The sequence below is a fragment of the Dermochelys coriacea genome, chromosome 21, assembly GCF_009764565.3.
Source record: "Dermochelys coriacea isolate rDerCor1 chromosome 21, rDerCor1.pri.v4, whole genome shotgun sequence".
Taxonomy (NCBI): domain Eukaryota; kingdom Metazoa; phylum Chordata; order Testudines; family Dermochelyidae; genus Dermochelys; species Dermochelys coriacea.
The window spans coordinates 7,587,207-7,615,085 of record NC_050088.1 but is presented as its reverse complement, the minus strand read 5'-3'; the positions used below and the strand labels follow the sequence as shown (position 1 = coordinate 7,615,085).

The 27,879-nt window shown below is 42.8% G+C and overlaps 1 protein-coding gene across 2 annotated transcripts in view; it reads left to right on the top strand.

The window, feature by feature from the left end:
• Window positions 1-26,960, top strand: part of MDM4 (MDM4 regulator of p53) — a 33,755-nt gene extending 6,795 nt beyond the window's left edge. Inside the window, exons 2-11 of one of the 2 annotated variants that reach the window (XM_038380366.1) lie at window positions 1,073-1,179; window positions 5,866-5,940; window positions 8,709-8,842; window positions 11,457-11,506; window positions 14,591-14,658; window positions 15,449-15,548; window positions 16,978-17,138; window positions 18,022-18,159; window positions 18,728-18,808; window positions 20,694-26,960. In XM_038380366.1, coding sequence (XP_038236294.1) covers window positions 1,105-1,179; window positions 5,866-5,940; window positions 8,709-8,842; window positions 11,457-11,506; window positions 14,591-14,658; window positions 15,449-15,548; window positions 16,978-17,138; window positions 18,022-18,159; window positions 18,728-18,808; window positions 20,694-21,248 — 1,437 coding nt within the window. In that variant the 5' untranslated portion in view covers window positions 1,073-1,104 and the 3' untranslated portion in view covers window positions 21,249-26,960. The remainder of the gene's footprint in view (window positions 1-1,072; window positions 1,180-5,865; window positions 5,941-8,708; window positions 8,843-11,456; window positions 11,507-14,590; window positions 14,659-15,448; window positions 15,549-16,977; window positions 17,139-18,021; window positions 18,160-18,727; window positions 18,809-20,693) is intronic. The other variant, XM_038380368.2, reaches the window with a different exon arrangement.
• Window positions 26,961-27,879: the final 919 nt, after the last annotated feature.

Here is a 27,879-nt window from a genome sequence, read left to right as displayed (position 1 = left end):
AAAAAAAAAAAAAAAACCACCTCTGCGAGCGGTATAAGCTATGTCAGCAGGAGAAGCGTTGAGTATGGACTGGGACTCAGGAGACCAGGTGTGTCAGTGACCTTGGACAGTTGCTTCTTGCTTGTCTCCTGTAAACGTTAATAATCCTAACTATGCCTAAACAGATGGGCTGTCAGAGTCTAACTTCATAGCTCCATACATGTCTGAAGGCACCAAAAAGGGAACTGTTGCTTTGGTCAAAGTCTTCCCCTACCAGGTTTCTTTATCATCTGTGCAATATAGAACTTGTTTAGAACTTGGGTCTCATTTGGAGTGAGGGGGATGGGGGCTCCAGTGATCTTTGGGGCTCTTTGTTAAGTTGATCCCATCAATTTGAAGGGTGGGTGTTTAATCACTAGCATTTAGTTCTTCCACCCACTGTGTACCTGCCCTTGCTGACTCATGAAGCTGCTGTTGTCTGTAGGGCTTTCCAGTGGGGTAAAACTGTGACTTAGCTGTTACTGTCCACTCTGACTCATTAAGAACTTGCCTCAACATGTCACAGAAGACTCTGTGTCTTTGAACAGGCAGGTCACAACAGAAAGAAGAACTGTCTGGGATTTGCAGATGAGCGTGGGAATATTTTATCCTAGCATTCGTCTCCCAGTGAGCAAGATTTTTCTAGAGCATAGTGAAGGTGGGGGAAGGGGTGGGAGTGTCACCAGTGCAGATCAGCCTGAGATGGTTAGTGAACAGAAATTGTAAATTTCATAAAAGCAAATTGAAGACCTGCTTCTTGGTTGCTGAAGGATTTCTGTCCCAGCTGCTTTTAGAAGGCTGCCTGTTTAGGTAGCTGAGCAGCTGGGTTTAACTTACCTAGGAGAGAATTGGTTTTGGATTGCTCAGGTTTATTGGCAAACTATAAAACAATTGCATGGGCTGATGCAGTAACTTTAGATTTTTTTTGTGCTACATTTTAGGATGTACATGCGGGGAAGATTGATTTCCTAAAGCTTCTAAGAAACGGAAGTGGTTAAACTCAGGACCTGCTGCTTCTGACTTGCTACTAAACATAACCTTGTTGTTGTTTTAGTTTATACTGTAGACAGCTACTTCACTGCCAAAATGACATCTTCGACCTCTGAACAGTATCCAGCATCTGAGAATGCCTGCAGAATCGCACTTGGACAAGCTAATCAGGTAATCTCCCCTTCCCACTCTACCCTCCCCCAGTCACACACTCTTGGCTTTCCTCTCTCCTTGTTAAAAATAAGGCCAGTGAAGCCATACTAGAGCAGCTTTGACTTCGAGGCATGTGGCCTTTCGTACAGGGTGGAATGAATAGTCTTCCATCAAGTCAATGGTTTGTGAACATTAACTAGCAGTGCTGCTGGTATGGATGATAGATCGGTAATATTGGACTGACATTTGAAACAGTGGGGGAAAAGTGAGGTGGGTTAAACTGGCCACACAGGAAAGTGCATAATGTTTGTATTTCCAGGCTTCATACCTTATTTAGGCTATGCCTACATTAGCAAGCTTACTGCGGCACAACTGTACTAGTGCAGCTACACTGCTGTAAGATCTCTCGTGTAGCCACTCAATGTCCACATGAGAGAGTTCTCCCATCAACATAATTAATTCACCCTCAACGAGTATTGGTAGCTATGTCGGCAGGAGCTTCTCCTGCTGACATAGCACTGTGTGCACTAGCGTTTATGCTGGCACAGTGTCCCTAACCTCTGTTTGCCAGAAGCTGGGAATGAGCGACAGGGGATGGATCACTTGATGATTACCTATTCTGTTCATTCCCTCTGGGGCACCTGGCATTGGCCACTATCAGAAGACAGGATACTGGGCTGGATGGACCTTTGGCCTGACCCAGTAGGGCCGTTCTTATAATTTATGTTGCTCAGGGGAGTGGGCTATTCGTATCTCTGAGCAATATAAATTTTGCTGACATAAGTGGTAGTGTAGACCTAGCCTTACATGGGACCACACAGAGTTCCTTTTTAAAAACTCTGGACTACATGAAACTGTTAAATTATGCAGTTCCCCAGAATATGAAAAGACACTCCTCTGTGTGACCTAGTTTATAAAACCAATAACATCTCTCTCTCTTGGAGCTACCTTGAGTGAACACTGAACATGTACTGTTCCCCATACCAATCTATTCCCAGGGCATTGGTGGAATGAATGCCAATATGTCATAGCCTTACTGCTTTAGGAAAGCTATCCAAAGCCAGCGTGGCAATTCTTTAGCATAGAGTGTGGGAATTTGGAAAACTGGCACTGCATCAATATGTTGGCTGCCAGTCAAAGAGAAAAATCTGCAGTGTGAGCTATGGTTAGAAAAATGCAGTCTACAAACTATGATGAGTGGGTTCTCCAAGACAAGAATGTTTCATTGGTAAGAGCATGTGTCTGGCTGGGGGTGGTGAGTGTAAATTAGGCTCTGAAGGGACTCAGACTCCCCTATATGCTTAATTTATAAATGATAACATCCATCTGAGTCCCATGCAGAATTGATTAACATGCTTCTTTATTCAGCTCATTCTACTGAAAAAATTATAAATAAATAAGCAGACTTTGATGTTAGTACAGAAATATTGGCTGCCTACACCCATTATCTTGGGGAATATGGAATGAACGAACATTCTCGTCTCCAATTTGGCTTCATTGTGGTAGCTAAGGTGCTCTTTTCAATATTCAAATTAATTTAGGCAATTTTTTTTAAACACACAAAGGGGAGGGTGAGGAGATAGTTATTTAAAATGAAGAAAAATCCATGCCAGTGGTCTTTAGCTTGGAGAAGTAAAACTGTCTTCTACTTGCATTAATTGTGCTCATAAGAACATTGTATATATACTGGCACATGCTTTTACTTTCATTGAGCTTAATTTGTTATGTCCTAGCAAAATGGCTGGTGTTGGAAAGAAGAATTGTGGCACGAGTTTGGACATTCCTTGCTCCATTTGATTTGGTGTTAAAAGATGAAAGGTTTTTTTAAGAGTGAATCTAGCAATGATAAGGATGTGGGAATAGATAGCTCAGCTTAGTTTAAGGCGAAGATAAATACATTCTTAGATTTGAAAACAGTGTGCACAATGGGATGAATTCCTGCCTGAGTATTGTCTGGCAGCTGAGTTCTTGACCAGTTAGTTGGGGACAGAAAGTAACAAAGCTCCTCTTACCTCAGGCAGGAGCTTGGTGGTTCCCACTGTCCCTGGAGGCTAGGGTATAGTGGGCTTGGGAATTTTGAGTTGTCCTCCTCCCCCTCCTTTCAGGAAGCGAGGGCTTTTTGCAATTGCATGTATATATGGAGAGATCTGAGCTATCTAGACACAGCTGAGCTCATCTTTGCTGGAGAGAAGATATAAAGGGCCAGGTTTCAGAGTAGCAGCCGTGTTAGTCTGTATTCGCAAAAAGAAAAGGAGTACTTGTGGCACCTTAGAGACAAACAAATTTATTTGAGCATAAGCTTTCGTGAGCTACAGCTCACTTCATCGGATGCATTCCGATGAAGTGAGCTGTAGCTCACGAAAGCTTATGCTCAAATAAATTTGTTTGTCTCTAAGGTGCCACAAGTACTCCTTTTCTTTTTATAAAGGGCCAGTTACAGCAGGAAAGAGGTTCAGAGGCGTGCTTTAGTAGAACAAGCCTCTGATAAGTGTTCTGAGAACAGTAAAGAGTGTTGTGTACAAAAACCCTTCCCACCACACAGCCAGTGGAAGCATCTTGCTGCTTGTATTTTAACCAGTGTATGATCTCTTACCCATCCGTAGTGTGGAATAGAGCATGTGTGTACAGTGAGTACGGAGAGCTCATACCTACTTCTATATGCTTATGGAATAGCAAGATTCCACTAATGAAAGGATTGGACTAGATCATTGGTTCTCTTAATCCATAAATCCTGTTTTCTTTCAAAAATAACATTAGCCTGACAGAATAATTGCTTCCAGCTGATTTATTTGAGCAGAAATAATTAGGCCAGGCTAGAAAAAGCTGTTCCCTGCCATTGTTTTTCAGAACTTCTGTTTTTTCCAGCCTTATGAAGCCATTTCAGAAGTGACAGGTGAAATTGTCCACAGTCTTCTAAAGACTTCACTTGTAGTTGCTTTAGCATTATTGTAGCCCTAATTGGGTTTTGTTAACGCTGAAATGAGAAGGGGACAGGGAGAAGAAGGCTCTGACAGACAGAGCTAAAATTGTGAAAGCTGCAGCTTACATGCTGAGGGCCAGGTTCTGAGTGCAAATACGTTGCCACTGTCTCCCTGAACACACAGATGACTTTTTCTTTGGAGATGCAGCAATACGTAGTGTTTATCCAACATCAGGATTTTATCCTAAAGTTAATCAATGTATGTTCAGAAAAATGCCACTGCTTTTGCATATATCCCTCCCAAAACACGCCACATTTTACATCCATCCCCTCTGGCCTGCTGGTATTAAGTCCTGAAGGATGCAAGAGGCAAATGGGGGAAAGGTTTAATGTAGCAATATTGATTGTATTTTTAAAACACCATAACATTCAGCTACTAATTTGAGCAATCAGGTTGCTAATTTGAGCAATCAGGTTTGATGGTTTTGTGGCGAACGATACTGGTCTATGCTGTGGCATATCTCCCTAGGATGTTACTCTTTCAGGATTTGTGCGGGTGGACTTGAGTAGGGCAGTTGGGGACTGATAACTATTTAAAACTTGTTTCAGTGTAGTAGCCGTGTTAATCTGTATTCACAAAAAAAGAAAAGGAGGACTTGTGGCACCTTAGAGACTAACAAATTTATTTGAGCATAAGCTTTCATGAGCTACAGCTAAAACTGGCCACTACTTTTTTTTTTTTTTTTTTTTTTTTGTAACATTCGTACTACATTAGCTGTCTCATCTGCTATTGAGATTTGCTCAGGTGTATAGTGTGGAAGTAACTAAAGGGAAACGACCATAAAGTTGCTTCATATTCACACTTCTTGTGTGAGTGTGCGCCCATGACAAGAGAGCCCCACTATGTGACCTATTAATACAAAATTCATAACTCTGGTGAGAGATTGGGTGGAAGTTTGGGGTCCGTGGGGAATGCAGGATCAGTCCTTTAATGCTCCTTAAAATAAACTTTTATATGCTGCGTCCTCTTCTTGTAATTTTTTTATCTCTATTCAGAAGTTTTTAATAGCCAAACATCACCTATGGGCTGTGCTGAGGGGACCTATTCTGTTCTTCCCATTCAGTGAGCCAGATTTAAACCTGGTCCAGTTGAAGTTAGTGGTGTGACCATTGCATTATTCCTCACATGTCTAGCTAATCAGCCTCTAGGATTCCCCTCACCTAAGGACTAATTATCCACTCCTTGCTCACATGACCAATCCCATGCAAGTTAATGGCACAGTGCAGTTGGCTACGGTCTGCCGGGTTGGGCCTCCTACTTTACTGGCTGTGCTCATCTTGTATTAGGATCAATATGGTAGAGAAGTTTCATTGCCTGACTTTTTTAATTCCGACTAGAGAAGCTTACCGTTACAGATCCTGATCCTACAATTAGCTCTGCTTGGGTCGGCCCATATTTATTTCAGCAGGGCTCTGAACAGACGCAAGGGTCCAGCTGCACAAAGCTCATTGCCCCAGACAGGATTGTCTTCTCTTCAAGCATATCTCAAATGCAGGTCATGAGCCCTTAGGAGGGTACCTCAAAGACTAGCGATGTCCCCCTTGGGCAACAACTCGCTGTAGAACCACTTGTCTGGACTTGCTATAATGATTGTATGACAGCCTTGCCACGAGGTGTACCCCCAGCATTTATTAGCTACGTAACTGATGCCCATGGACACAGTTCTTCTCAGAAGCTCACCACATTATGTAGCCAATCCAAAACTATGTGTTCTGTATTTTAGGTACAACCGAAACTGCCACTCCTGAAGATTCTGCAAGCAGCAGGTGCACAAGGTGAAACCTTCACATTGAAGGAGGTGAGCCCAGGACTCTACTTTGATGGTTAAACCAAGAAAGGAGCTGTAATAATGGCCAGTTAACAGATGATTAATGTGCCACCTTGTGAATTTTACATCCAGGACCTTGAAAATGGAAAATTATTTTATTATGAATTACTTGTGTTAAGGTAGTGTCTAGGGGCCCCAATCATGGACCAGGGCCCCATTGTTCTAGATACTGTATAAACACAATCTCTGTTAGCAAAAAGAAAAGGAGTACTTGTGGCACCTTAGAGACTAACAAATTTATTAGAGCATAAGCTTTCGTGAGCTACAGCTCACTTCATCGGATGCTTTTTTCTGAAATTTCTGTTAGGTTAGAGATAACCCTGAGGCTATGTATAAAATACGCTAGTAGCTAAAATGCACTGGATTAGGAATTGGGAGAGCTGGATTTTCTTAGTAGTTCTGCCACAGATTTGTGTTGTGGTCAGGATATCCTCACTGAGTCCTGGTTCCTGCAAGCTGATTGGTGGGAGTGTAGCCTCACTGAAGTCAGTGGGGCTCCACTGAGACCCATTCAGGTAAATCATCTTGCAGGATTGGGACCATAGGGCCTGGAAATCAGTGGGCACTGAATCGGGTCCTTGAACTCCTGTGCCTTAGTGCCTCTATCTGTAAAATAGGGCTACTTTATTATATGGGGATATGGAGACTTTTTTGAGCATAATGGCTCAGATCCTCAAAAGTGTTTAGGCTCCTAATTCCTGTTGAAATCAGTGGGAGTTAGGTGCCTTAATACCTTGTGGATCACAAAAGTGCTTTAAGATCCTCTGATGCAATCCCTATAAGAGTGCAAAATATTAATGTAAATTATTATATATCTTGAGAATCCAGAAACAGCTTTAGGAGAAATGTAATGGATAGCTGCACTCTTGAGAGATTGTCAGAAATGCTTTGCAATTATTTTACCATCATTCATTGCTTGAAAGTTCTTAAATTGTACTTCAGTTGATATTTTCTCTTAAGTTTCTTTTGAAAGGTCTTGTCAGCTAAACCTAAGACACATTGTGAATTCATTTAAGATTAAAATGCAAAATGTATACAAGATTTAAAAAATGACACTGTCTGTGATTTACAGGGATATTCTGTCAGCAAAGAATTAAATGCTGCGGTTTTTCATTATGAATGTGTCAGATACTCCCGCAGAGCTGTGTGACTTATTTTAAACTCTTATGCATTTAAACAACTTATTTAGAGTCTAAATTTTTTTGCAAAAACAAGTTGAATGCTTTGAATGAGGGGGGGAGGGGTGTTTCAATATTAAACGCAGCCAGCTTCAGTAGTCAGTCCTTTTGAGTGAATAGAAATACTGTTAGCAAATTCTTCGGTTGCATTTATCTTTGTTCAGGGAGCCCTCTTTTGCTTCTAATCAGGTGTCTAGTCCTGCTTGTGTTATGCATAAACAATTAGCTGTTTACCTCTTGGATTCTAACTTGAGTTCACCTAAATATCCTCTTTGTCGCCAGTTCTGTGGCCTTAGTCCTCAAGGGACATTTTCTATAGCAGAGGAATGATTTTTCTCCCCGCACTTCTGTGTGGTTCTAATGCAAAGCATCTTGCATCTGTGATCTTTGCTTTCTACCTGTGCCAAGCAAGTGGACTCCTCCCACTTAACTTCAGCCTTCCTTCATGTTGTCACCATATTTTCTTGCCCTCCCACTTTGGAGAGAGGACAGTTGAAGACACACTTTGGTGGTTACAGAGAAGTACCAACTATGTAGCATGGGTCTGCTGCATTGCCACCAGAGAACAATCTTAGGGTCCTTCTGAATAGCTGTTGTTACCGTGTAGGACGTCAGCTGAGCCTTTGACCCAGCCAGCTGGGTTCCATTTGGCTGAGAAGGAGTCCTTTGCATAGATTATAAATAACTTCAACCTTGTCATGGTCCCTGCTGTAATCTGAGACTGCCAAGAGGTTTCTGTTTTGTTTGCTGACATTTTAAGTGGCTGGGATTAATGAAGGCAAGGCAGTAGGTAAAATCTTTCCATTTAATTCAATACTGATGTTGGAGTTCTTGTAAATTGGCCAAGACTACACTTCCCTTTTTTGATGGATCACATGGAACCTTATGCTTTGATTAAATGCCAGAGCCAAATAAACTGCACTTGAAGTTACTGGAATATTGGTTCTTATATAGTACAGAAAACGGCATCTCATTTTGGGAAACTCTGTGGCACCATCTTGCTAGAGACTTCGATGGTGCAGAGGGAAAATGGGGAATAGAATGTGATCTTTACTTGTGTTTTATAGATTGTATTTCTTGAAACATTCAAAAGGGCCTCTCCTCAGAAGAACTTGCCAAGTGACTGTGGCCAAACTTTTTTTTAAAAAAACCTGCTTGGATCATGAACCTGGCTTAGATAATAACCAAAGTACACCCTGATACATAGAACACGTGTAGCCTAGTGGTTTACTGGGATTTGGGAAATCTGGATTCAAGTCCTGGCTCTACCACTGACTCACTGTTTGTCTCACATTGTTGCATTGTCACATCACCTCTCTGTGTCTCGGTTTCCCCATTTGTAGAAGTGTCAATATCTCCAGTGCTTGAGATGTATGGATGGAAGGCTCTGTAGAAGGGTGACGTCTGTCCTAGATAAAGAGGTGGTTCTTCACTGGCACCGTGCCATGTCAGCTAAAGGAAGTGTAAAGTGGGAGAAGGAAATGGAACACAAAGCCCTGGAGTCCTTGCTGGTTTAGTATCAACTGCAGATGTAACTAATACTATCTTACTTACCCACAGGTCATGCATTATCTGGGACAGTATATAATGGTGAGGCAGCTATATGATAAGCGGCAGCAGCACATGGTGTATTGTGGAGGGGATCAGCTGGGAGAATTGCTGGGACTGGAGAGCTTCTCTGTGAAAGATCCAAGGTAGGAAGAGATGCGGCTTTGCAATGTACTCACTGGGGGGGTGGTTCACCGTGCTTAGGTATTGCTGAGGCAGGGGACCCAGCTACAACATTATTCCTTTCTGTGATGTAGATGAGACCTCGATGATCCACCTGCTTATTGTTAGTGCTCTCGAGTGTCATTGGGCATGCCTGAATTTGATTGTAAGGAACAATTCTGCACTGTCTGGGTGGTGGACTAGTTGGTGTAACAGGTCTTTCTGGCTCTAACTTCTGTAATTCCCAGTCCCTTGTTTCTCAGTTCAGCAGGGACTTGGATTGCTGTGGAGGCAGTATCTTCCGCTTCTCTGAATGTAGGGGAGAGGGCTCAAGTTTCATAGTCACAATCTCTCAGGGTTTTACTGAAGGGAAACTTTACCTTGCCGTGCTTGTTCGTTTGCAGAGATATTTGTGTGTTTTGTCAAAAGCTTTGCCTGTTCTTTGCCAGCCCAGCATCTCTGATCTTTTGAAGGCCTAATGCTAAACTTATGGCATGAATTCATTTCTGTGACGGGATCCCCGGGTGCAGCCCCACACCTAGCTAGATTGGATGAATGCTCCCAGAGCCTCTCATGAATCAAACAGAGAAAGGCACAAGCCAAATCCCCCAGCTCCCAGCCTTGTACCTCAGGAATATACTGTCTTGCACTGCTCAAGACGAACTGTGCAAATTTAATTGGTTCACCACTTCATCAATGGAAAGTGTATATACACCAGCTTTTGTAAATCTGAGCAGATTTACCAAATACTTTAGGCAAACTTACTGGTAAAGATAAACAGTAACACAAGTTTATTTACTACAGAAGAGATACGTTATAAGTGATAGGCAAAACATCAGAGTTAGTTACCAAAATAAAAGAAAATAAGCATGCAGTCTAAACTCTCAACCCTATTAGACTGGGCAACATCTAGATTAAGCAGTTTTTCTCACCCCACTGGATATTGCAGTTCATAGTATGCAGGTTTCACCCTTGAAACCTGGGCCAATCTCCTCTTAGCGTCTTCAGTCTTCTCAGTGTCCTTGTTGCTAGTTGCAGCATAGGTGGGAGGGAGGAGAAAAGGCGAAGCATGGGGCCACTATGTTCTGTTTTATACTTTAGGGTATGTCTACACTTACATTTTATAGCGCTCTAATGTGCTGGTCCAGGGGTGTGAAAAATCCCCCCCCCCCCCGAGTGCAGCAAGTCTGAGCGCTTTAAAGCGTTAGTGTAGATAGGCTGAGAGCTAATCTCCTCGTGGAAGTGGATTACCAGGAGCACTGGGAGGGCTCTCTCCCAGCGCTTGCACGCAATCACACTCGCACTTCAAATTGCTGCCGTGGGAGTGTTCCCACGGCAGCGCTTTGAAGTTTCCAGTGTAGACATACCCTAAGTCCATGTGCTTGGAGAACACAAGTCCAGGCATGTCTGGGGGCATTGCTGAGTCACCAGGCAAGGTTGAGCAATTGGCCTGGTGTCGCCTTGTGCAAATGAGTCATTGCATTGTAGCTCCCTTGCTGGACAATGGCTGTTGATAGTTGTTTGAAACCCACCCGGGCGTTGGTTATTTTTCCTTGCTGTTGTCACTGGGGATCTGCTGATTCCCCAACTTACAGCATGTTTTAGTGACAACCATACAACAAAAAAGAAAAGGAGTACTTGTGGCACCTTAGAGACTAACAAATTTATTTGACCATAAGCTTTCGTGAGCTACAGCTCACTTCATCGGATGCATACGAAAGCTTATGGTCAAATAAATTTGTTAGTCTCTAAGGTGCCACAAGTACTCCTTTTCTTTTTTGCGAATACAGACTAACACAGCTGCTACTCTGAAACCATACAACACAATCTCATAACTTCATATGCACTAATGAAATACATACTGAGATGGGTTATGATCTGCTGAAAGTCATTGTTCTTTCTCCTCATACCTCACATGGCATGCTTTTATATGCAGTATTACAATTTATATATCAGTGAGGAATATGGGGATTACAGGGTACTCCCCCAAGGTATAGAGTGTCTCAATTTCTGTGATAGCAAAATGACTGATGTAAGACAGCAGACGACTACTAGGGTTGACAGATTACAACTGCTTAAGCGAGAACTTTTGAATTCAAAAGACCCATATCTTGATATGAAAACAAATGACCAAGAAGAGGTTATCTTTCAGATAATTCCGACAGTCTCCTAAAGGGGAGAAGTGGCTAGGGGAGGGGAAAAGTCAGTGTGTTTTTCACAGTGATTATATCAGATGATATATATTATATCAGATGAAGGCCTGCTGTATACCATGGGCGAATCTGGGCTGGTAATGTTTTCCCCACCTTGGGAGCTCTGCCAGAGGGGAGCACTTTTAAATTACGGTTCATAAGAGTTACGTTAGGAGAAGGTGTTTCAGTACTTCCCTTACCGTGCCTTCCCCTGGCCAGTATTGCCCATTTAGAGAGCTGCACTGGCTGCGAGCAAGGAGGTTCTTGCAGCTTTCTGTTGTTGCATAGTGGCTGGAATGGAAAGGATGTTAGGAGGCATGGGGCAACTGGGAGAACAAAGTAGAGATGAGAAAAGCTATCTTATTTTTTGCTGTGGTTGCACTCACGAGTCCTCTTTTTCTTGCAGCCCAGTTTATGACATGCTGAAAAGGAACCTGACTTCTGTTACTATTACAGGTAGGTTTGTCCTAGTACAGCCAAGTGCATTTAGTACAATGTTAATTTAATTTGGGTAAGTAATGACATGAAGGAAAGAGAAATGTTTCTGGAGTGGAAAACTGCTTGTGGAGGCTTTGTGGGGACACACTCTGAGAGTACATTCAAATCACATGTGTGTCTGCAAACAGTTCACGTGGTTGGAAACCAATTAGCCCTTTGCCTGATTTGCCAGTGTATGGCTGGAGCTACACCTCAAAAAATAGAAGACAGTTTACATGCAGAGGCACATCCAGGAAACTGACAGGGTTAAATGCTAGGTGTGAGTGAACTGGCTTGGCTAAAAATACCCCACTGAAACCTTTTCTCAACCTTTGCTAAGCTACAAAATGTTGAGTGATCTCCACCTGGCTCCCGACTATCGCTTGCGTCTATACTTTGTGATCTTAATTAGGACTACGCATAGAGGTATTGGAAATCTGACATGATGACCTATTCCCTTAAATAATCCAGTCCAGTGTCAGAGGTCTGAATACCCGACTTACCTGCTCAGCATCACTGTTACTCTGTCAGCTCATGGGGAAAGCTGTCAAATCCATCCACATGAAAAGAAATTCAGTCACAAGTTGAAACAAATGTTGTTGTTGTTGTTAACCTAGTCCCTTGTGTTTGTTTTCCCCCATGTCACAATCTACCATTCAATTAGTAAAGCTGTTAGCGTCTACTCAGTAAAGAATTCATACTGAAATAGCAAGCATGTGAATCGTTAGCAAGGTGCATTGTTAGAATTGTGAGGTCACATGCCATACTTCCTAAGGCTCTAAGCAGTTTAATACCCATGACACAGTTTTCAGAGGGGCCTAGTCTATTTTTTGCACTAACAAGTAGTGGTGCATGCAAATTTAGAGCCCATTTCAGAAACTGTGGCCAAATACTGTGTAGTTTTCCGCTTTTCAGACATGGTTAGTGTGCATCAGTGCTTCTGGAGATCACCCATTCCCGTCTGTAATGGAGAACCTGCCTGAGCACTGTCTTGTCTAGCCGCCTACCTGTATCTGCAGAATAACTGTGTGAGTGCTACTTTCTATGGTGGTGATTCCCTGGCTTACCCACAAGCAGCATATGTGGAAAGCAAAGAACCCTAGGGAAACATTTTCTCCTGCTAGCAACCTCCCCTCTGCTGGAGGTGTGTGTGTGCGTTCATGTGGGTGAGCTTGCATTTGTTCATTCCGGTCATGGTGTAACTATTTTTAAACTTGCCAGAGGAAATAATGACAGGTTTCAGAGTAGCAGTCATGTTAGTCTGTATTCGCAAAAAGAAAAGGAGTACTTGTGGCACCTTAGAGACTAACAAATTTATTTGAGCATAAGCTTTCATGAGCTTAATGTTTCTTAAGAGAGTAGGTCACCAAGTTATATCAGTGTGTGTGTGTGTGTGTGTGTGTGTGAGAGAGAGGGGGGGGGACAAAATGAAACAAGCTTGGCAGACAGATCCCTTATTTTGTACACCCAATTGAGAATTCACAAGTGTCTAGGAAGGGTGCTTGTGGATTTAATTTTTTCTTAGAACAGGACAACTGGAAATAGGATTTCATTGCCTGTCATACTTCATAGCCTCTCATACTTCATGTTCGGGGAGAGCAAACAATATTCGCCGGCCAGATTTCTGCTTCAGTGCCTCACTCTGCAAATTATTGAGGCCACTTCTATAAAGTGCACTTATAGAAGGAAAAGTTACTGTGGGATAAGAACATATCTCCTTAATAACACCTAGCTCTCATGTAGTACTTTTCATCAGTAGATCTCCGTATTCAGCCTATCTGCTTTCTTGAAATTTTACATTCAGTGTTTTTATTTATGGCAGAGACATTTTCCAATATGAAAGATGTTTTTCCCACCATTGTAAGAATAGTGTGTTCTATGTATAATATGTTCAGACAGAGTTAGACTTCATCATAAAGCCATTCTTCCTCTTCTGACACTGTGGAGCCAAAGCAAATATGGATGAGTGAGTTGAAGTCTCTTTTGCTTTAGGCAACATCAGCTAATCTCTGATTGCAGAATCCTTACCGCTGATGATGATGGAAGAGGCAGAAGAAAAGGCTGGATTTTCAGATTTGCTTTGTTGGGCATTAGAAAAATCAACCATGGGCTTGTAAATAGAGTATATTTCATAGGGACGTAAGTGGGAGAGAATATGGGATCCAGCAGTGTAGTTTTACAGTCACTTTTCTATCTGTAACTGCACTTCACTATGTCTTCCTGTTTGTGTTGTGAAGTACAACAGGCATAGAAACCCAGTCCTGCTCTCCTAGAAGTCAGCGTTGCCATGGAATTAAAAGGGAGCAGGAGCAGTCCCTATGAGCCATTCCGCTCATTTAGCCTTTTCTAAAATACAGATCTTCGGTTTAGTTACAGTCGTTTTTGTTAACCTGGTTGCTTTGGCTTTTAGCTTAGACTGTAAGGTTTTTGGGGGGTGGGGGAGTTTTGATGAACCTTTGGGGCCTGTGTATTTGTCTGCATTAAATTGTATTGAGGACATGTACACTGACTGTGAATGCCTAGGGAGGAGTCTGCTAGGACGTGGACCTTCCCCTATTTGGTCTGGTTTCTTCTTTCTTCAGAATGACATCTCCCCACAGCTAGTCTCTGTGGCCAGTGACAGAGAGTGTATCCATCGGGCATTTTCTTCGTGGCCTTGTTTTTCAGCATGGAGCTGCTCTAGGCTCCATGCTAGAATCGCCACCTCTGCTGCTGCATTGAGCTTCCCTGCCCACAACCTGGCAGCTTGCAGAGGGAGGGCAGGCCATGTGCGGGGTGTCAGGATTCTTACCTGCAATGAGGTAAGGTCTCCCAGTGGCCACAGACATTTCCCTAGTCCAGTGCACTCTACATCCATAATAAGAACAAGGGAATAAGCAGTCCCTCTGTAATAGCCATCTGGGAATTGGCCAGCTGCCTAAATAACTAGAATCCTTTCTTTTGTAAAGTGCTACACACCTGTCTGCCAAGCCTGGTTCGTTGGTTGCTTGCTGAGGGCCCTCTGTGTTGTGAGAATGGTTATTACCAGGGAAGGTTTTTTCTTTTGTTTTACTTGCCATATAGATGCTGCACAGACTCTTGCTCTCGCAAAGGATCAGAGCGTCGATAATCCAAGCCAAGACCAGCTGAAGGTAAACCCACTGCCTGGTGGTTTCTTTTGTTGTACAGAGCGGCCCCTTCTCTGTACCTGTGCATGGTGGACTGCCAGAACTTTTTACTGCTTGACTGGTAGGTCTTCGCCTTCCTTAAAAGTTCTTGGGAGTCCACAGACCAGGGACAGAGTGACCCTTCTCTGTTCTCTTCATAACAGAGTTCCATTCTCTGGGCGCGTTTCTCTGGGATGTAACACTTCCTGTCCTCAGTCCCTCCAGCTTGCACTGCGTTTGGATTTTTTTTTGTGAGTGTGTGTGTGTGTGTGTGTGTTGTTTTGTTTCTCCCATTCTTCAAACAACAGATTGAACTTCCTAAAAGCGTAAACTGGTTTTGCTCAGTGGGATCATTTTCGAAAGCTTCCAGGCAGAATCTGGAAACCTGGGAAAAATCTTTGTCTAGTCCTAACTTGTTTTGGGCCTATACATGGGGATTAATACAGTTTGGTATGGGAAGTGCCTATGCAGTCTAGAGTGTGGGGGTGGTGGGGGATGAATATCACAATATTACTGCATTAAAGATGGCAACTTTTGGTTTCTTGCCAATCTTGAGATTTTTCCTGGGTTGAAAGTACTCTTCATGTGCTGATAATAGATCCATAGCAGCCTTCTGGAAAGGTTAATACTGTGAGTTGTGCTCAAAAAACCTTTATTCTTCTATGGAACTCCTTGGTGTTGCACTGCAGCTGGTGACTCAGAGTGGAAGTGCTACATCCCCTTGTCCCTATAAGCTCTGATGGGCTAATGGGTGTCTTTTCTACCTTCCTTCAAGCAGACTAGCACAGAGGGAAGCTCTGACACTGAGGGAGCGGAGGACAAAAGTGGTGCTCCTGCTTTGTCTACCTCACAGCTCAACTATGGAAACTACGAAGGTGAGTGCAAGTTGTTTCCACATTGAGGGGCAAGCACAAGCCCACCTACACATTTGTGAATACTGCACATGGTACTCTGGATGGCGGGAGCCGATCAGAGTAGGATGCTGGGAGACTAATAAAAATCCTCTTGTGGAAAGTAATCTTCCAAAGTCATGATTTTACGTGCAAAGATTTAGAGAACCATAAATATCTGCCGTAGGTATTGCATAATGTACACGCTTTTTAGCCCGGATACTTGGCCTCATAAATAAACAAACACTTGGAGGAAATGACAGGTTAACACCAAACAGGACATCCATCACTAAGCAACGCCACCAAAAATCTTAGAATGGTATTTTAAATGCTGAAATTATACTTGTATCAATTTATTTTCCATGGGGATTTTATCTTCTAATTAATTGGAATACAGACGGAGCTGTCTGCAGTCAGTACCCGCGACCCTGTCAGAAAACTGAATAACAATAGTGTTAAGTTTTGCTGTATTTTTCATCCATCCTCATAACTAGAAAATTCCTCTCTTAAAATTTGTTTTAATGTCTCTTGGGGCTTTCTTGCTAGTTCAGTGGCATGCGTATTATGGGATATGGAGGGTTTGTTTCCTTTTCGCTCATTGCTCCCAACTCCACCCTGATATCAAAGGGTCTGATGTTTAAAAACTGGCTTCTCTGTTCACAGGCTCGATTATTGGTTAGCCCAAATGAGGATGGGTAGATATTTACCTGATTGCAGGTAGAGGTGCTCCTCGTGTGTGCCTGCAAAATGGCAGGCCTGAATAAAGAGCTGGAGTGAAAGTTCTTTGGAAATGAGGCCCCCATGTATTTGGCAACAAAGGTTGAATTCTGTGGGCTAAGTGAGACGAGTGAGAAGACTGACAGATTCCCTTCATTTTGAAGAGTTTCTGGCTGGGAGCCTTCTCATGGAATCAAGGAGCACTCATTGCTGGAAACTGGGGCCAAATCCAAACCTGGTGTGACCAGATCTAACTCATCAGTTTAAGTGTCACTGTGCCCAGTTTATCGAAAGCTAAATTTGGCCCCCGTGTATTGTACGAGTTTTATTTGTGCACCAGGTTTCACAAGCATCTCCCTGTAGGGAGTGTCACTTCAAATCTGCAGTGTAGTGGTGGTATTCAAGGGAATCAGCAGGGCTGTACTCTGTGTGCATGCGCTCATATGCGCAACCTGTAAATAATGCATATGACTGCTCTGCTAAGCAACATGAGCATCCAAAAGTAAAGGAGGTGCAACATGCCAGTGTGATGCTGTAATAAATACAGCCAAGGGCTTGTTAACCTAGCTCAGGCAGAAAGGTATGGAATTAAAGATCCTATAATACACAATGTATTAGACTTGGATGGGTTCTGCTTTTGCTGGTGTCACAAGCCGCATATGCCTGTCATGACCTAGATTCTACTTGGCTTTGGCAGACAAAGATTTAATAGAAAACCTCTCAAAAAGCAAGAAGCCCAAACTGGATCTGGTATTTGAGGAGTGGGATGTAGCTGGCCTTCCATGGTGGTTTTTAGGAAATTTGAGAAACAACTACAAGTCCAGAAGTAACGGGTCAACAGACATACAGACCAACCAGGTAAATGAATACTTTAAACAGCTAAAAATGCAGTGTATTCTCTTCCTATCCATTCTTGTGTGGGTCAAGTAAACGTTCCTGTAGTCATTTTTTTCCCCACAGGTCAGAGTCTCTCCAAGACTTGCAACTTCTCCCTTCTGTCTACCCTGTTAAGTCTTTTCATGAATGCAAGGTTTGCTTTGGTGTGTCTGGACAAAATGTCCCTGCTCCCCAGTGTTTTCTTCTCCATGCCAAAGTGTTGATTGTATTTCAGTGGTGCCGTGTGCATATATCCTGTGAAAGTCATTGGGATCCTTTGGGATAAAAGTCACTAATATATAATGAAAAGAAAAGGAGTACTTATGGCACCTTAGAGACTAACAAATTTATTTGAGCATAAGCTTTCATGAGCTACAGCTCACTTCATCGGATGCATTCAGTGGAACTGCATCCGATGAAGTGAGCTGTAGCTCACGAAAGCTTATGCTCAAATAAATTTGTTAGTCTCTACGGTACCACAAGTACTCCTTTTCTTTTTGCGAATACAGATTAACAAGGCTGCTACTCTGAAACCTAATATATAATGAAGATATATGTAGCATGCTGGCTAGCCTGTGTCAGCTGTTAACAAGGGGACTGAATTGTAGAGCTGGTCAGAAAATGGACACTTGTGAAAAATGTCTCCATTTTTCAGCGTGTTCTACTGCATTGCTTGTCATCCCAAGAGTCGCTGAGAGAGTTTGAGTGGGGAGAAGTCTGGTATAAAAGAAGAGGAGAGCATACATTAGGGCTGCAGTTATGCCCCCTCACTCTTGTTGAGAGCACTGGAATTCTGTATACCCAGACCTGTTGAATCACTAATATCCTAATGCATGTATATTTTCCCCCATCTCCTTTCTACTAGGACATAGACACTGCCATTGTTTCAGATACTACTGATGACTTGTGGTTCCTCAATGAATCTGCGTCTGATCAATTCAATGTTGCCGTCAAAGTGGAGACAGTGGACTGTGAAGAAGTGGGGAAAGAGAGTGAGAAAAAGGTATCTCCTAGTGATACACAGTACGGCTGTGTTAGCTGATCTAATTTATGTTGCAAACCTTTGCCATTCATTTCTCTTCTCCTGTTCTGCTTCTGTATTGGGAACAGACAGTCCAATGACCAGCCAACTTTGTAAGCCTTCCTTAATAAAGGAACCCCCTCAATAGTCTTGATGGGATGTCCATTAGAACCATTTTTCTAAGAAGGTATCAGCTGTTGGGAGTCCTCCATCTCAGCTCGTTTTGACCCGTTGAAGTCATTTTTCAAGGCACACAATCAGCTGAAAATCACACTTCTGAATTTTTTCTCTACCATTACTACAGCCATTACTTTAAGTTTCAGCACTGAAAAATATTTTTCTTGTACTTTTTTGCGAGCACTTTGTGCACAATCAGTTTAACGATTTAGGCCTGATCCTGCAAACTGTGTCGATGATCAGCAAGACCAGTCACATGAGTAAAGTTACCCACATGCATGTTTGAAGGATGAAGAAAAATCCACAAATACATTTTAGAAAAGTCATTAGTGAGTTTTGCATACAATTCTAATAACTTATTTACTCTTCCCAGTTGATTGAGGTTACGTGTACTGATGACCTCGAGGATTCTCAGTGCCTAAGTGACGACACAGATGTAGAAGCTGCCTCTGAGGTATTCATCTTTAGCTCAGCATCCCATGCTCTGAGTGTGCTGTGCCAGCTCGTCTGACTAAAATGTACACTATTTGTTGTACTAGGAGAATGTTTACTATATCCCTTTCAAAAGCCATGATAAGTGCTCTGTAGCAAAAAAAAAAAAAGTACATTCCCTTTGCTTAGTCAACTGTATGAAGTTTAGGAGTGTCTCTCAGTCCAGTTTGTTTTGAAAAGGTGTCAGTTTAAATACTAACACCAGGATTGGCACGAAATGGCCCCCTTGTTGGCAGCCTGAAGAGTAGTCAAGCATTGAATGGGCCATGGAGATGGAACACACTACTCGCAACAGAATAGTCCCTTCAGGTGCAGGTTTAGGCAATTTTGCTGGGCAGTGTGGAAGAGTTTGCACCTGCCAATGCTGTAGCTGTTCCCTGGCTAGACGATTCAGGGCTTTATTCTGTGTTATGCTAAGGCCTCTTTACGCTGCCAGAATTGTGTAAATGGGAATCAGACCCTCAGCGTCTGGCGCTGTCTAGCCAGCATTAAATTAATTAGAATGAAAAAAAAAACCCAAAAACCCTGGTTTTGTTATGAGAGACGAAAAATGTAAATATGGATGTGTTTGCACACTTTTCTAGGGCCAGGTCTATATTGCAGTCTGAAAGGAAATCTGGGATATTATCCTTGATGAAAATTCAGAAGTATAAACTAAGTCCCCGGTAGCCAGTGAAATAGCCAGATCAGAGTTAGTCATATCAGAAAACATGCTGCTGCAATATTTTGTATTCCAATCAGAGTTCCACTGTATCGTGGGAGCTCCAAACCAGCTACTAAACTGCTGGTTGCTTCAAGGTGGTCCTCAGATGGAGAGAGAATCCAATTGTCACTCTAATCTGTTAGTTACACACATGGCTCCTGTCACAGTAGCATCTGGGTGCCTCACTATCGTTAGTGTATTTATCCTCAATACCCCACGAAGGTAGGGCAGTGCTGTTATCACTATGTTACAGATGGGGAACTGAGGCAGAGAGAGATGAAGTGACTTGTGCAGGGTGACAAAAGGTGTTTGTGGTGGAGCAAGAATTGAACCTGGGTCACTCACAGCCTACTTAGCACTTGAACTACAGATCCATCCTTCTTCCGCATTTCCCCCTTCAGTTTCTGAACAATGTGGAAAAGAATTGTACCTTTTGACTCTTCCCCAAGAGGCATCCTTCCCAGTGTATCTTAACTGACACCAGATCTATGTTCTATCATCTGTGCTCTTTTTTCCCCCAGTCCTTGCAGGCTTTCTTTTGAGGGTTTTGCTGTATGTCAGAAAAAATATGTCACACTGTTCCTTGCAGCTTGCAGAGCCAAAAAAATTTTGAGCACGCTTTTCTAGACTATGCTGGCTTGACAAATCGGATTGTCCCTCTGGCATAGGACAGCTGAATTATAGCTCTAAACTTGAGTAGCCATTGCACTTGGAATATAGGGTAATCAAGTAAGCCACTATCAATTGTGTAGATCCAGTAGATGCTAAATAATTAATGATTCTGAGAAATACACTTCTAACCAATTCAAGGAGCTATTTATCCTTGAATTTAGAGTGGGACACTTAAATTTCAATAAACTGCACAGAATGAGAACTTTACTTTCCTCCAAAGATATGAAGGTTGAGAGGTGGGAAAAGACAAAGTAAACTTCTAAGCAGAGGGCGTGAGTCTGTAGGTGTTATGAGCACGGTGAAATGTTTCTTAGGCTCTCCAAGTTGCCATTGTGTATCGTGCATCTGGGAGCCTTGACACGCTGCCATTTTTGATGACTCTTCTTTGCTGCTTCCCACACATAAAGGAAAGCAGCCTTAGCAAGAATGCACTGACTTGCTCTTGTTTTTGTCTACTCCGTTCATTCTTCAGGACTGCTGGCAATGCACCAAATGCAAGAAGTTTAACTCTCCAGTCAAACGGTACTGTTACCGCTGTTGGGCCTTACGAAAGGACTGGTACTCTGATTGCCCCAAACTAGCTCATTCTCTCTCTCTGTCCACCATTGATACTATTCAAGGCAAAAAGGATGATGAGGGAATCGATGTCCCAGACTGCAGAAGGACCGTGTCTGCTCCAGTTTGCCGACCCAAAGATCTGTACACAGAGGACTGTGAGTCCCATGTAGACCCTGGCAGCTCCATGGAGTCCCTGGGTTTGGCACAGGAATGCAAGGACCAGGAGCCACAGATGCATTTTGGTGAACACAAAAAGGAGGAAAAAGTAGAATGCCAAGAGAATATAAAAAATTTGTTGAATCCTTGCCTTCTATGCCAGAAGAGGCCGCGGGATGGGAATATTGTCCATGGAAGGTCTGCTCACCTAGTGGCTTGCTTCAAATGTGCAAAAATGTTGAAGAAAGGGAGATTGCCATGTCCAGTGTGCAAGAAACAGATCCAGATGGTGATCAGAATCTTCATGGGATAGCTGTGCTGCTGCAAGGTGCTTCAGGGATTTAAATGGTCGCTAGTCAGGGGACAGCTGCCACAAGGTTTACGTTGGTGTCTATGGTGCTGCAAGGGAAGCTAACCATATAACTCAGCTAAAGAACAGGGGTCCCAAACTGACTAAGGAAGTTGCGGAATCCCCATAATGAAATTAAACAATGTTCAGTTTTTAGTGTCAGTTTACGTTCCTAGGGCCTGACTGATCTGCCCCGGGTTTTAGAATTTCTAAATCCTTTACTTTCCAAGGTCTAGAGATGATGATTTCACCCGGATGGTCTTGTTTTCATAACTGATCCTTGCAGAAGCCAGATGGTTAATGAATAAATATGTAACTCTGGTTGGTTGTATGTTCTGCAGTAAGCTAAACTCTGTGCAGTGCCTGAAAATAGAAAGCACAGGGTTGGAGGAGCGTGTGTCTGTGTGTACATATATGTATGCTGAATTCTCCAAGGATCAGCTCTCAGAAGAGTAATGGTGAACGGGGGTTACAAGACTTCTAACTCTCTGCAGTATTTTGTAAGATCAGGTTGAGAGACTCCCCAAAATCCTTAATGAAAAACAAACCTCCCCAGCTTTTAATCAATATGTAAACAACCCTGTATGATTTAGCAATCATGCAACAGCAAGGTGTCATGTCTTGCTTTCTTACTGGATCCCTTTTAATTAAGATATAGTGTTGGGGGCCAGTTCCTTGGCTGCTGTCAATTGGCATAGTTCAGTCAACTCCATGCTAATTGACACCAGCTGAGGATTTGGCCCTTAGGTGAGGTGTGTACTTGCAGCAGTTGAGTGTGTATATATGAGCATTCTAATGCTCATAATTAGCTCCTCACACCAACAGCTGTGTTAACTGCATACCTGCCTTTTTTAAGCTGGCTGATCATTTGAGAAATTAAAGTGCTGGAGAGATTTACTAATGTGCAATTTTGAAAAATAAGGCCTCCTTCTTAGTGTGCCACATAAGAGCTAGTTTATCTAAGGAACTCTGTTGCATGGTGTTAGTCACATTTGGACCCTCTTCAATTTGATGTAGTTTCTTACAGGTTTTAACGCTTCTCAGAATCCTTCTGCGGTATTCTTATCTGCACAGTGCAATAGAGGGTCCATTGGCCATCAGAACTCAGCTAGAATTTGTAATTTTAAACTGTTGTTAAATTCTTTCTTAAAGAGCACATCCTAGTATCTGCCCAGATCTTTCTCAACCCCCATCTGCAGGAAGGAGCTCCAGGGATTGGAAATCTGTGAAGAATGCCTCAGAGAGCATCCTCTATTGTCCCTTGTGGAGATTGGTCAGGGTTTGCCCACATGGAGACGGCTGTGGGGTGCCTGTCCTCAAGCCTGGGGGATCTGTAGGGGATCAGAGTCATTCACATTCCACTGGACCCACACTACCGGAGACTCCCGCCTGCAGCCACAGCTACCCTGGGGACCCCTTAGGGTTTGAGTAACTTCCACTGGGCAGGTGGAGAATCACTGTGCGGCACAGACCTCGGACCATGTGCAGAGGCATCTGCAGGATCCAAGGGGAAGAGACTGTGCTATGGAAGCACGCGATCTTACCAAGTGCAGGGTCTCCTTCAGGTTAGATCATTCCCCGATAAATCTATGCATATCAGTTGGCTGTAAAGCAGGTATATAGCCCTTCTCCTGCTGCACTTTCCCTTCTTTCCTGTAGAGCCAGAGCCACAAATACAGCTCACTATGTAGAGTGAATTTACTTACTCCCGTCCCTCCTCAAAACACACACTCCTTTTAGCACCTTTGTTTTATTTCCTACTTATTTTAAATAAATAAAAACCTAGAAAAATAAAGATGGCCAACACCTGTTGGGTACCATTTAGCCCAGCACTCCTTGGCCATCACAGGGTTGCTCTCAACAATGTATTATCCAAGACTTTGTCCAGGCCTGTTTAAAATAGCTCTAGGATGGACTCTTTGTCACTTCTCTGTTTTAAATACCAAGAAATGTGCATTCTGTGTAGCGTCTCAATACACTGGGAAGCCATAGTTCTGTGTCCATAGAATACACATTGAAGTGCTGCATCTTCTGCTGTGAAGACTATGCTCTCCTCCAAAGAAGTGGATTATTTGATCTAGCAGGTGTTTACCCTCTAGCTGTTAAGATCTACATACCTGCCTTCTGCTGTAAAGTGTCTATCCAGTGCAAGTTGGGTGGGGATTCCTATTACTTGCCCTGTCTCTAGCATGTGGTTTGGGGAAGATTTTGCCTCCCCCTTCTGAACCATCACTGCCAGTCATTGCAGCTTGTGCTGTACATCATAGCCTTATTGCCCAGAGTTCCTGAGGGTGTACAGTTCAACTGGTCCTGAAAAGCTACAGGAGGCTTTACATATTCACAGAGAACTGTAGTTTCCTCTCTAGCGACATTCCTTTTTGATCTAGTATTTTTATTGTAGTCTCTCTAACTCCCTTCATCTCCCTGGTAGAGAGACAAAGCAGGTACAGGCCCCCCACAAGGTTCCTTAGAGCAGCGCTTAGCGCACTGCTGCTGAAGCAGCTCTATCTCCAAAGCTTCAAATGGGAAGGAAAGAGAGAATATATAGCATTGATTGATCAGTACCCTCTTAGCTATGTTGTATGCAGAGAGGGCATTGGCTCTCCTCTGGTTTAATCTTGACCTTGGGAGGAGGAGAGAGGAACGGATCTCTTTTCCATGGTTATAATCCAGGCTTTTCCTCTCTCCCTATTGATTAGTGGCTTTTAGTTAGAAAGTGCTTCTACTTGGCATAGACTGACCAGCACAGCGCCAGTACTGGATGTGCTAGCTGACTAGCAGTGCATCAGGAGCTATGAGTGAGCAAGTCTAAGCAGAAATGGGAACCATTCCATGCCACTAAATACTTGATACTCTTTCAGCAACTTTTTCCTTCCTTTTTTCACTCCCTCTCAAGTCAAAATCTGTGTCAAAAGACTGTCCAGTTTTTACCATGTGTTCAACCCATTCATAACAAGCCAGCTGTGTGTCTGCATCTGCCGGGGAGGGTCACAAAACCCAGCAGCACCCAAACCACGTTAAGCTTATCCTTCTTCTGTAGGAGGAGATGGGATGTGTGGGATCAGAGCTATCACTGCCAAAAGCTCACCAAACCTGTTGGTGATTCTGCCGCTGTATTGACTTGATGTTGTTTTACTGTGTGATGATTACTGTCTGTTTTTGTTTGCTGTACATGTATAAATGGAATGAATTTTGTTTTTAAATCACAAGTTAAGCTGCAGTGCACCAAATTGCAGTTTCACAATATTGTTTTGCAAACAGGCCAGTTCACCGACTGATGTAAATCAGCATAGCTCTAGTGAAATCAGTGGCATTATGCTGACTTACACCGTTGGGGGTTCTGGCCCCATATCTGAAGTGCACTTGTTGCTTTCTTGCTGAAGGGTCACTAAAATGAAGCTGATGCACCTTAGCCTTCCTTTGGGCTGTTATAGATTTAGCAGGGTTTCCTTACAATAGTATATAAGTGGGAACTGTTGGTTACCAGCTAGCTGCCTTTCCTTTCTTTGGATGTTTGTGCGCTCGGCAAGGTGGATGCTTGGACGTAGACCTGAAAGCACGTCTTCTGGACACTGTGAATTTTGTTTTCCCAGGTGCCTCAAAAAAAAGTGCATTTTGTTAAGTGTTCTGTTTGAATAGTTTTCAGACCCAACATGTTGTGAAGTGTATAGTCCATGTTGATCAAAAAAGCCTGAAAGTACAATGTATTGGGTCAGGTGGGGATATAATATCCTTACTGAAACCCTATTAAGATGTGTAATATATACAAAGCTTGAGATACTTGCCTCTACTCAGTGACTAAGAGTTATAAGGAGTCTAAGTGGAAATCCCCTTGTGTCAAAGGAAAGCCACAATGAACATTAGACAGTTTGGAGATTTATTTTTATTATGTAGCAAATATAAAAGTGGTATTTCAGAAGCATCAGCTTCTTTTTCTTACCAGTATAACTATTTTGCTTAAGGATATGATTTTTTTCCCCCTGAAATAGTTATACTGGTGTAATGCCTAGTGTCGATGCAGGTATACCAGTATAAAGGTACCTTAGGCTGATGTAGCTTATTCCCCTTCTCATTGATGCTTACACCAGTGTAACTGTGTCCACACTAGGGGTACATCTTTACTACCAACGTCAAACTGCTGCCGCAGCAGTGCTTTAACGTGGCTGTGTAGTTGCAGCACCAGCGCTGGGAGAGAGGAAAAACCACCCCCATGAGGGGAGTAGCAACCGCGGCTCCCAGCGCTGGGGCACTGTCTACACTGCCACATTACAGCGCTGAAACTTGCAGCGCTCAGGGAGGTGTCTTTTCACACCCCTGAGCGAGAAAGTTTCAGCACTGTAAAGTGGCCATGTAGACAAGGCCTAAGAGGGTTGTATAGCTATATGTCTTAATAGTTAGAGTGGTACAACCTTTCTGTATAGACAAGCCCTAATTCAATCACAGCTGCCGTTTTATTGACATTTCCCAGCAGGAAGTCTGTTCTCATGCCTTAGTTGCAGACAGGACCCAAAGTATTTCAATAAAATACCTAGCTCTTGTATAGCTCTTTTGATCTGTAGATCTCAATGCGCATTACAAATGAAGTCAGCATTTTACAGATGGGAAGCTAATACAGGCACCAGAAAGTTAGCCGCCTAAATCCAGAATTAGGCACCTTAAATCAGTGCCCTGATTTTTCGGAGCGGTTGAACACCTGGATCTCTTGTTCACTTGAGTGTCAGTTTTAAGCTACTCAACATCTCTGAAACTCTGATTATTTATAGCGGTGCCCCCTTTTGGAGCCCAGGCTGGAAAGCGTTGGCCAGGGAGGATAGCTGAACATATGAGAAGCAGTACAGTTGCCTGAGGTCCTGTTACTAAAAAATAATTGGTGAATCTTACGCATGTTAAATGACTGTTAATACATTTTAAAATAACACAACTGCTTTGAAAATGCCTCCTGCTTCCATACATCCCCTGTGTCCCAAATGGTCATTCAGCTTTCAAGGTGGCAGTTTCCTCGTTCATTCTTAACTCTTTGTATTCAGACAGTTTACAAATTATTTGTGATGACCTTTCTTTCTAATAATATAGGGTGACCAGATGTTCTGATATTACAGGGACAGTCCCGATATTTGGGACTTTTTCTTATGTAGGCATGTATTACCCCCTACCTGCTGTCCCGATTTTTCACATTTACTATCTGGTCATCCTGTAATAATACTTAATAAAGTGCTATAAGAACTAAGGTGCTGTGCAAGCAGGAATCCTTCCAACACCCCGTGTACCTATCTGAGAAGGTGCTTGAAGGTGGCTGAAATATTGTGTAGGTAGCAGGAATGTTTTATGCTCTTGAATAACAATAGAAAGACGGATTCCCTTCCACAAAAGGTAATTTCTTACTAAATCCCCTAAGCACCCTTCCTCTGTTTTGCACCTAAATATATTTTCATCCAGGAAAAGTGAAATATCTATGGCATACATGCTCCCTACTTGTAGCATAAAGCTCACCAAAATACTTCTATTTGTATTTGCACTATTTTACAATGCTTTGATTGGAGTAAATTCATGACTTGTTTGTTCCCCATGCAAAATAAAATTGACATTTGAAACCTGGTGATAGGGTAACTTAGAAGGTTTAGTTTTTAATTTGTACTGAGTTTCCGCAAAGCTTAAATAAAACCTTTGTTACCAGTATAGCAGCCTCATTTATTTCACTTTGTGTGTGTGTACATGTGCAGCTTAACAGATCAATAAGAAATCCTCTGCAGCTCAAGACCTTGTTTCCTATGAGTAACTTACTTGCTTGTGACTGTAGGAGACTGAATGAGAAGATCTTGGAAACAATTGGACTGGACTAGAGCAAAGTATAGAAAAAGTACCCTGAGACTTTGTATTGCCTTGTATGGTACAGAGTACCATTTAGATAACTGAGGTGATTATTGCTGGTTAGGGCAGGAGGTATGGGCCAGATTGACATCTCAAATTGGTAACTTCGTTGAATACTGTGGGGTTAGACCAGATTTATACCAGTGTATCTCGGATCAGAGTCTGGTCCTGAATCTTCTGTGACAGAATGGAATGGGGAGAGAGGTTTGCCTAACCTGAGATGTTAGGAGCGCTGTCCCATTGTAAATGGATGGGCATGGAGGAAGCTTAGGTATCTGAAAAGAAACGTACTCCTCTATAGAGCATGGCAATGTACATTTCACCTAACTAGGTATCGGGAGCTGCTTGCTAGAGGGCACCAGCTACTCAGTCATAGTGTTAGGAAATCTCTGCTTCCAACTGTGCAGCAAAGCTGGCGTCACTGAGGTATGTGGGTATGTACCTGTGTAGCATTTACATTGGCGTGAGTAAAATGTAACTGTTTGTGGGACATGCAGTCCACTTGATTAGGGTTATCTCCTATTCCTGTGAGTGTCACTCGGTAAAACGATAGACACTGGTAGCTGTAATGTGGGTTTAGTAGAGAGACAAGGGAGGGGTGAGGTAACATTTTATTGGACCACCTTCTGTTGGGGAGAGAGACAAGCTTTCAAAAAGAGCTTGTGTAACTCGAAAGCTTCTCTCTCAACAACAGAAGTTGGTCCAATAAAAGATGTTAACCCCCCCC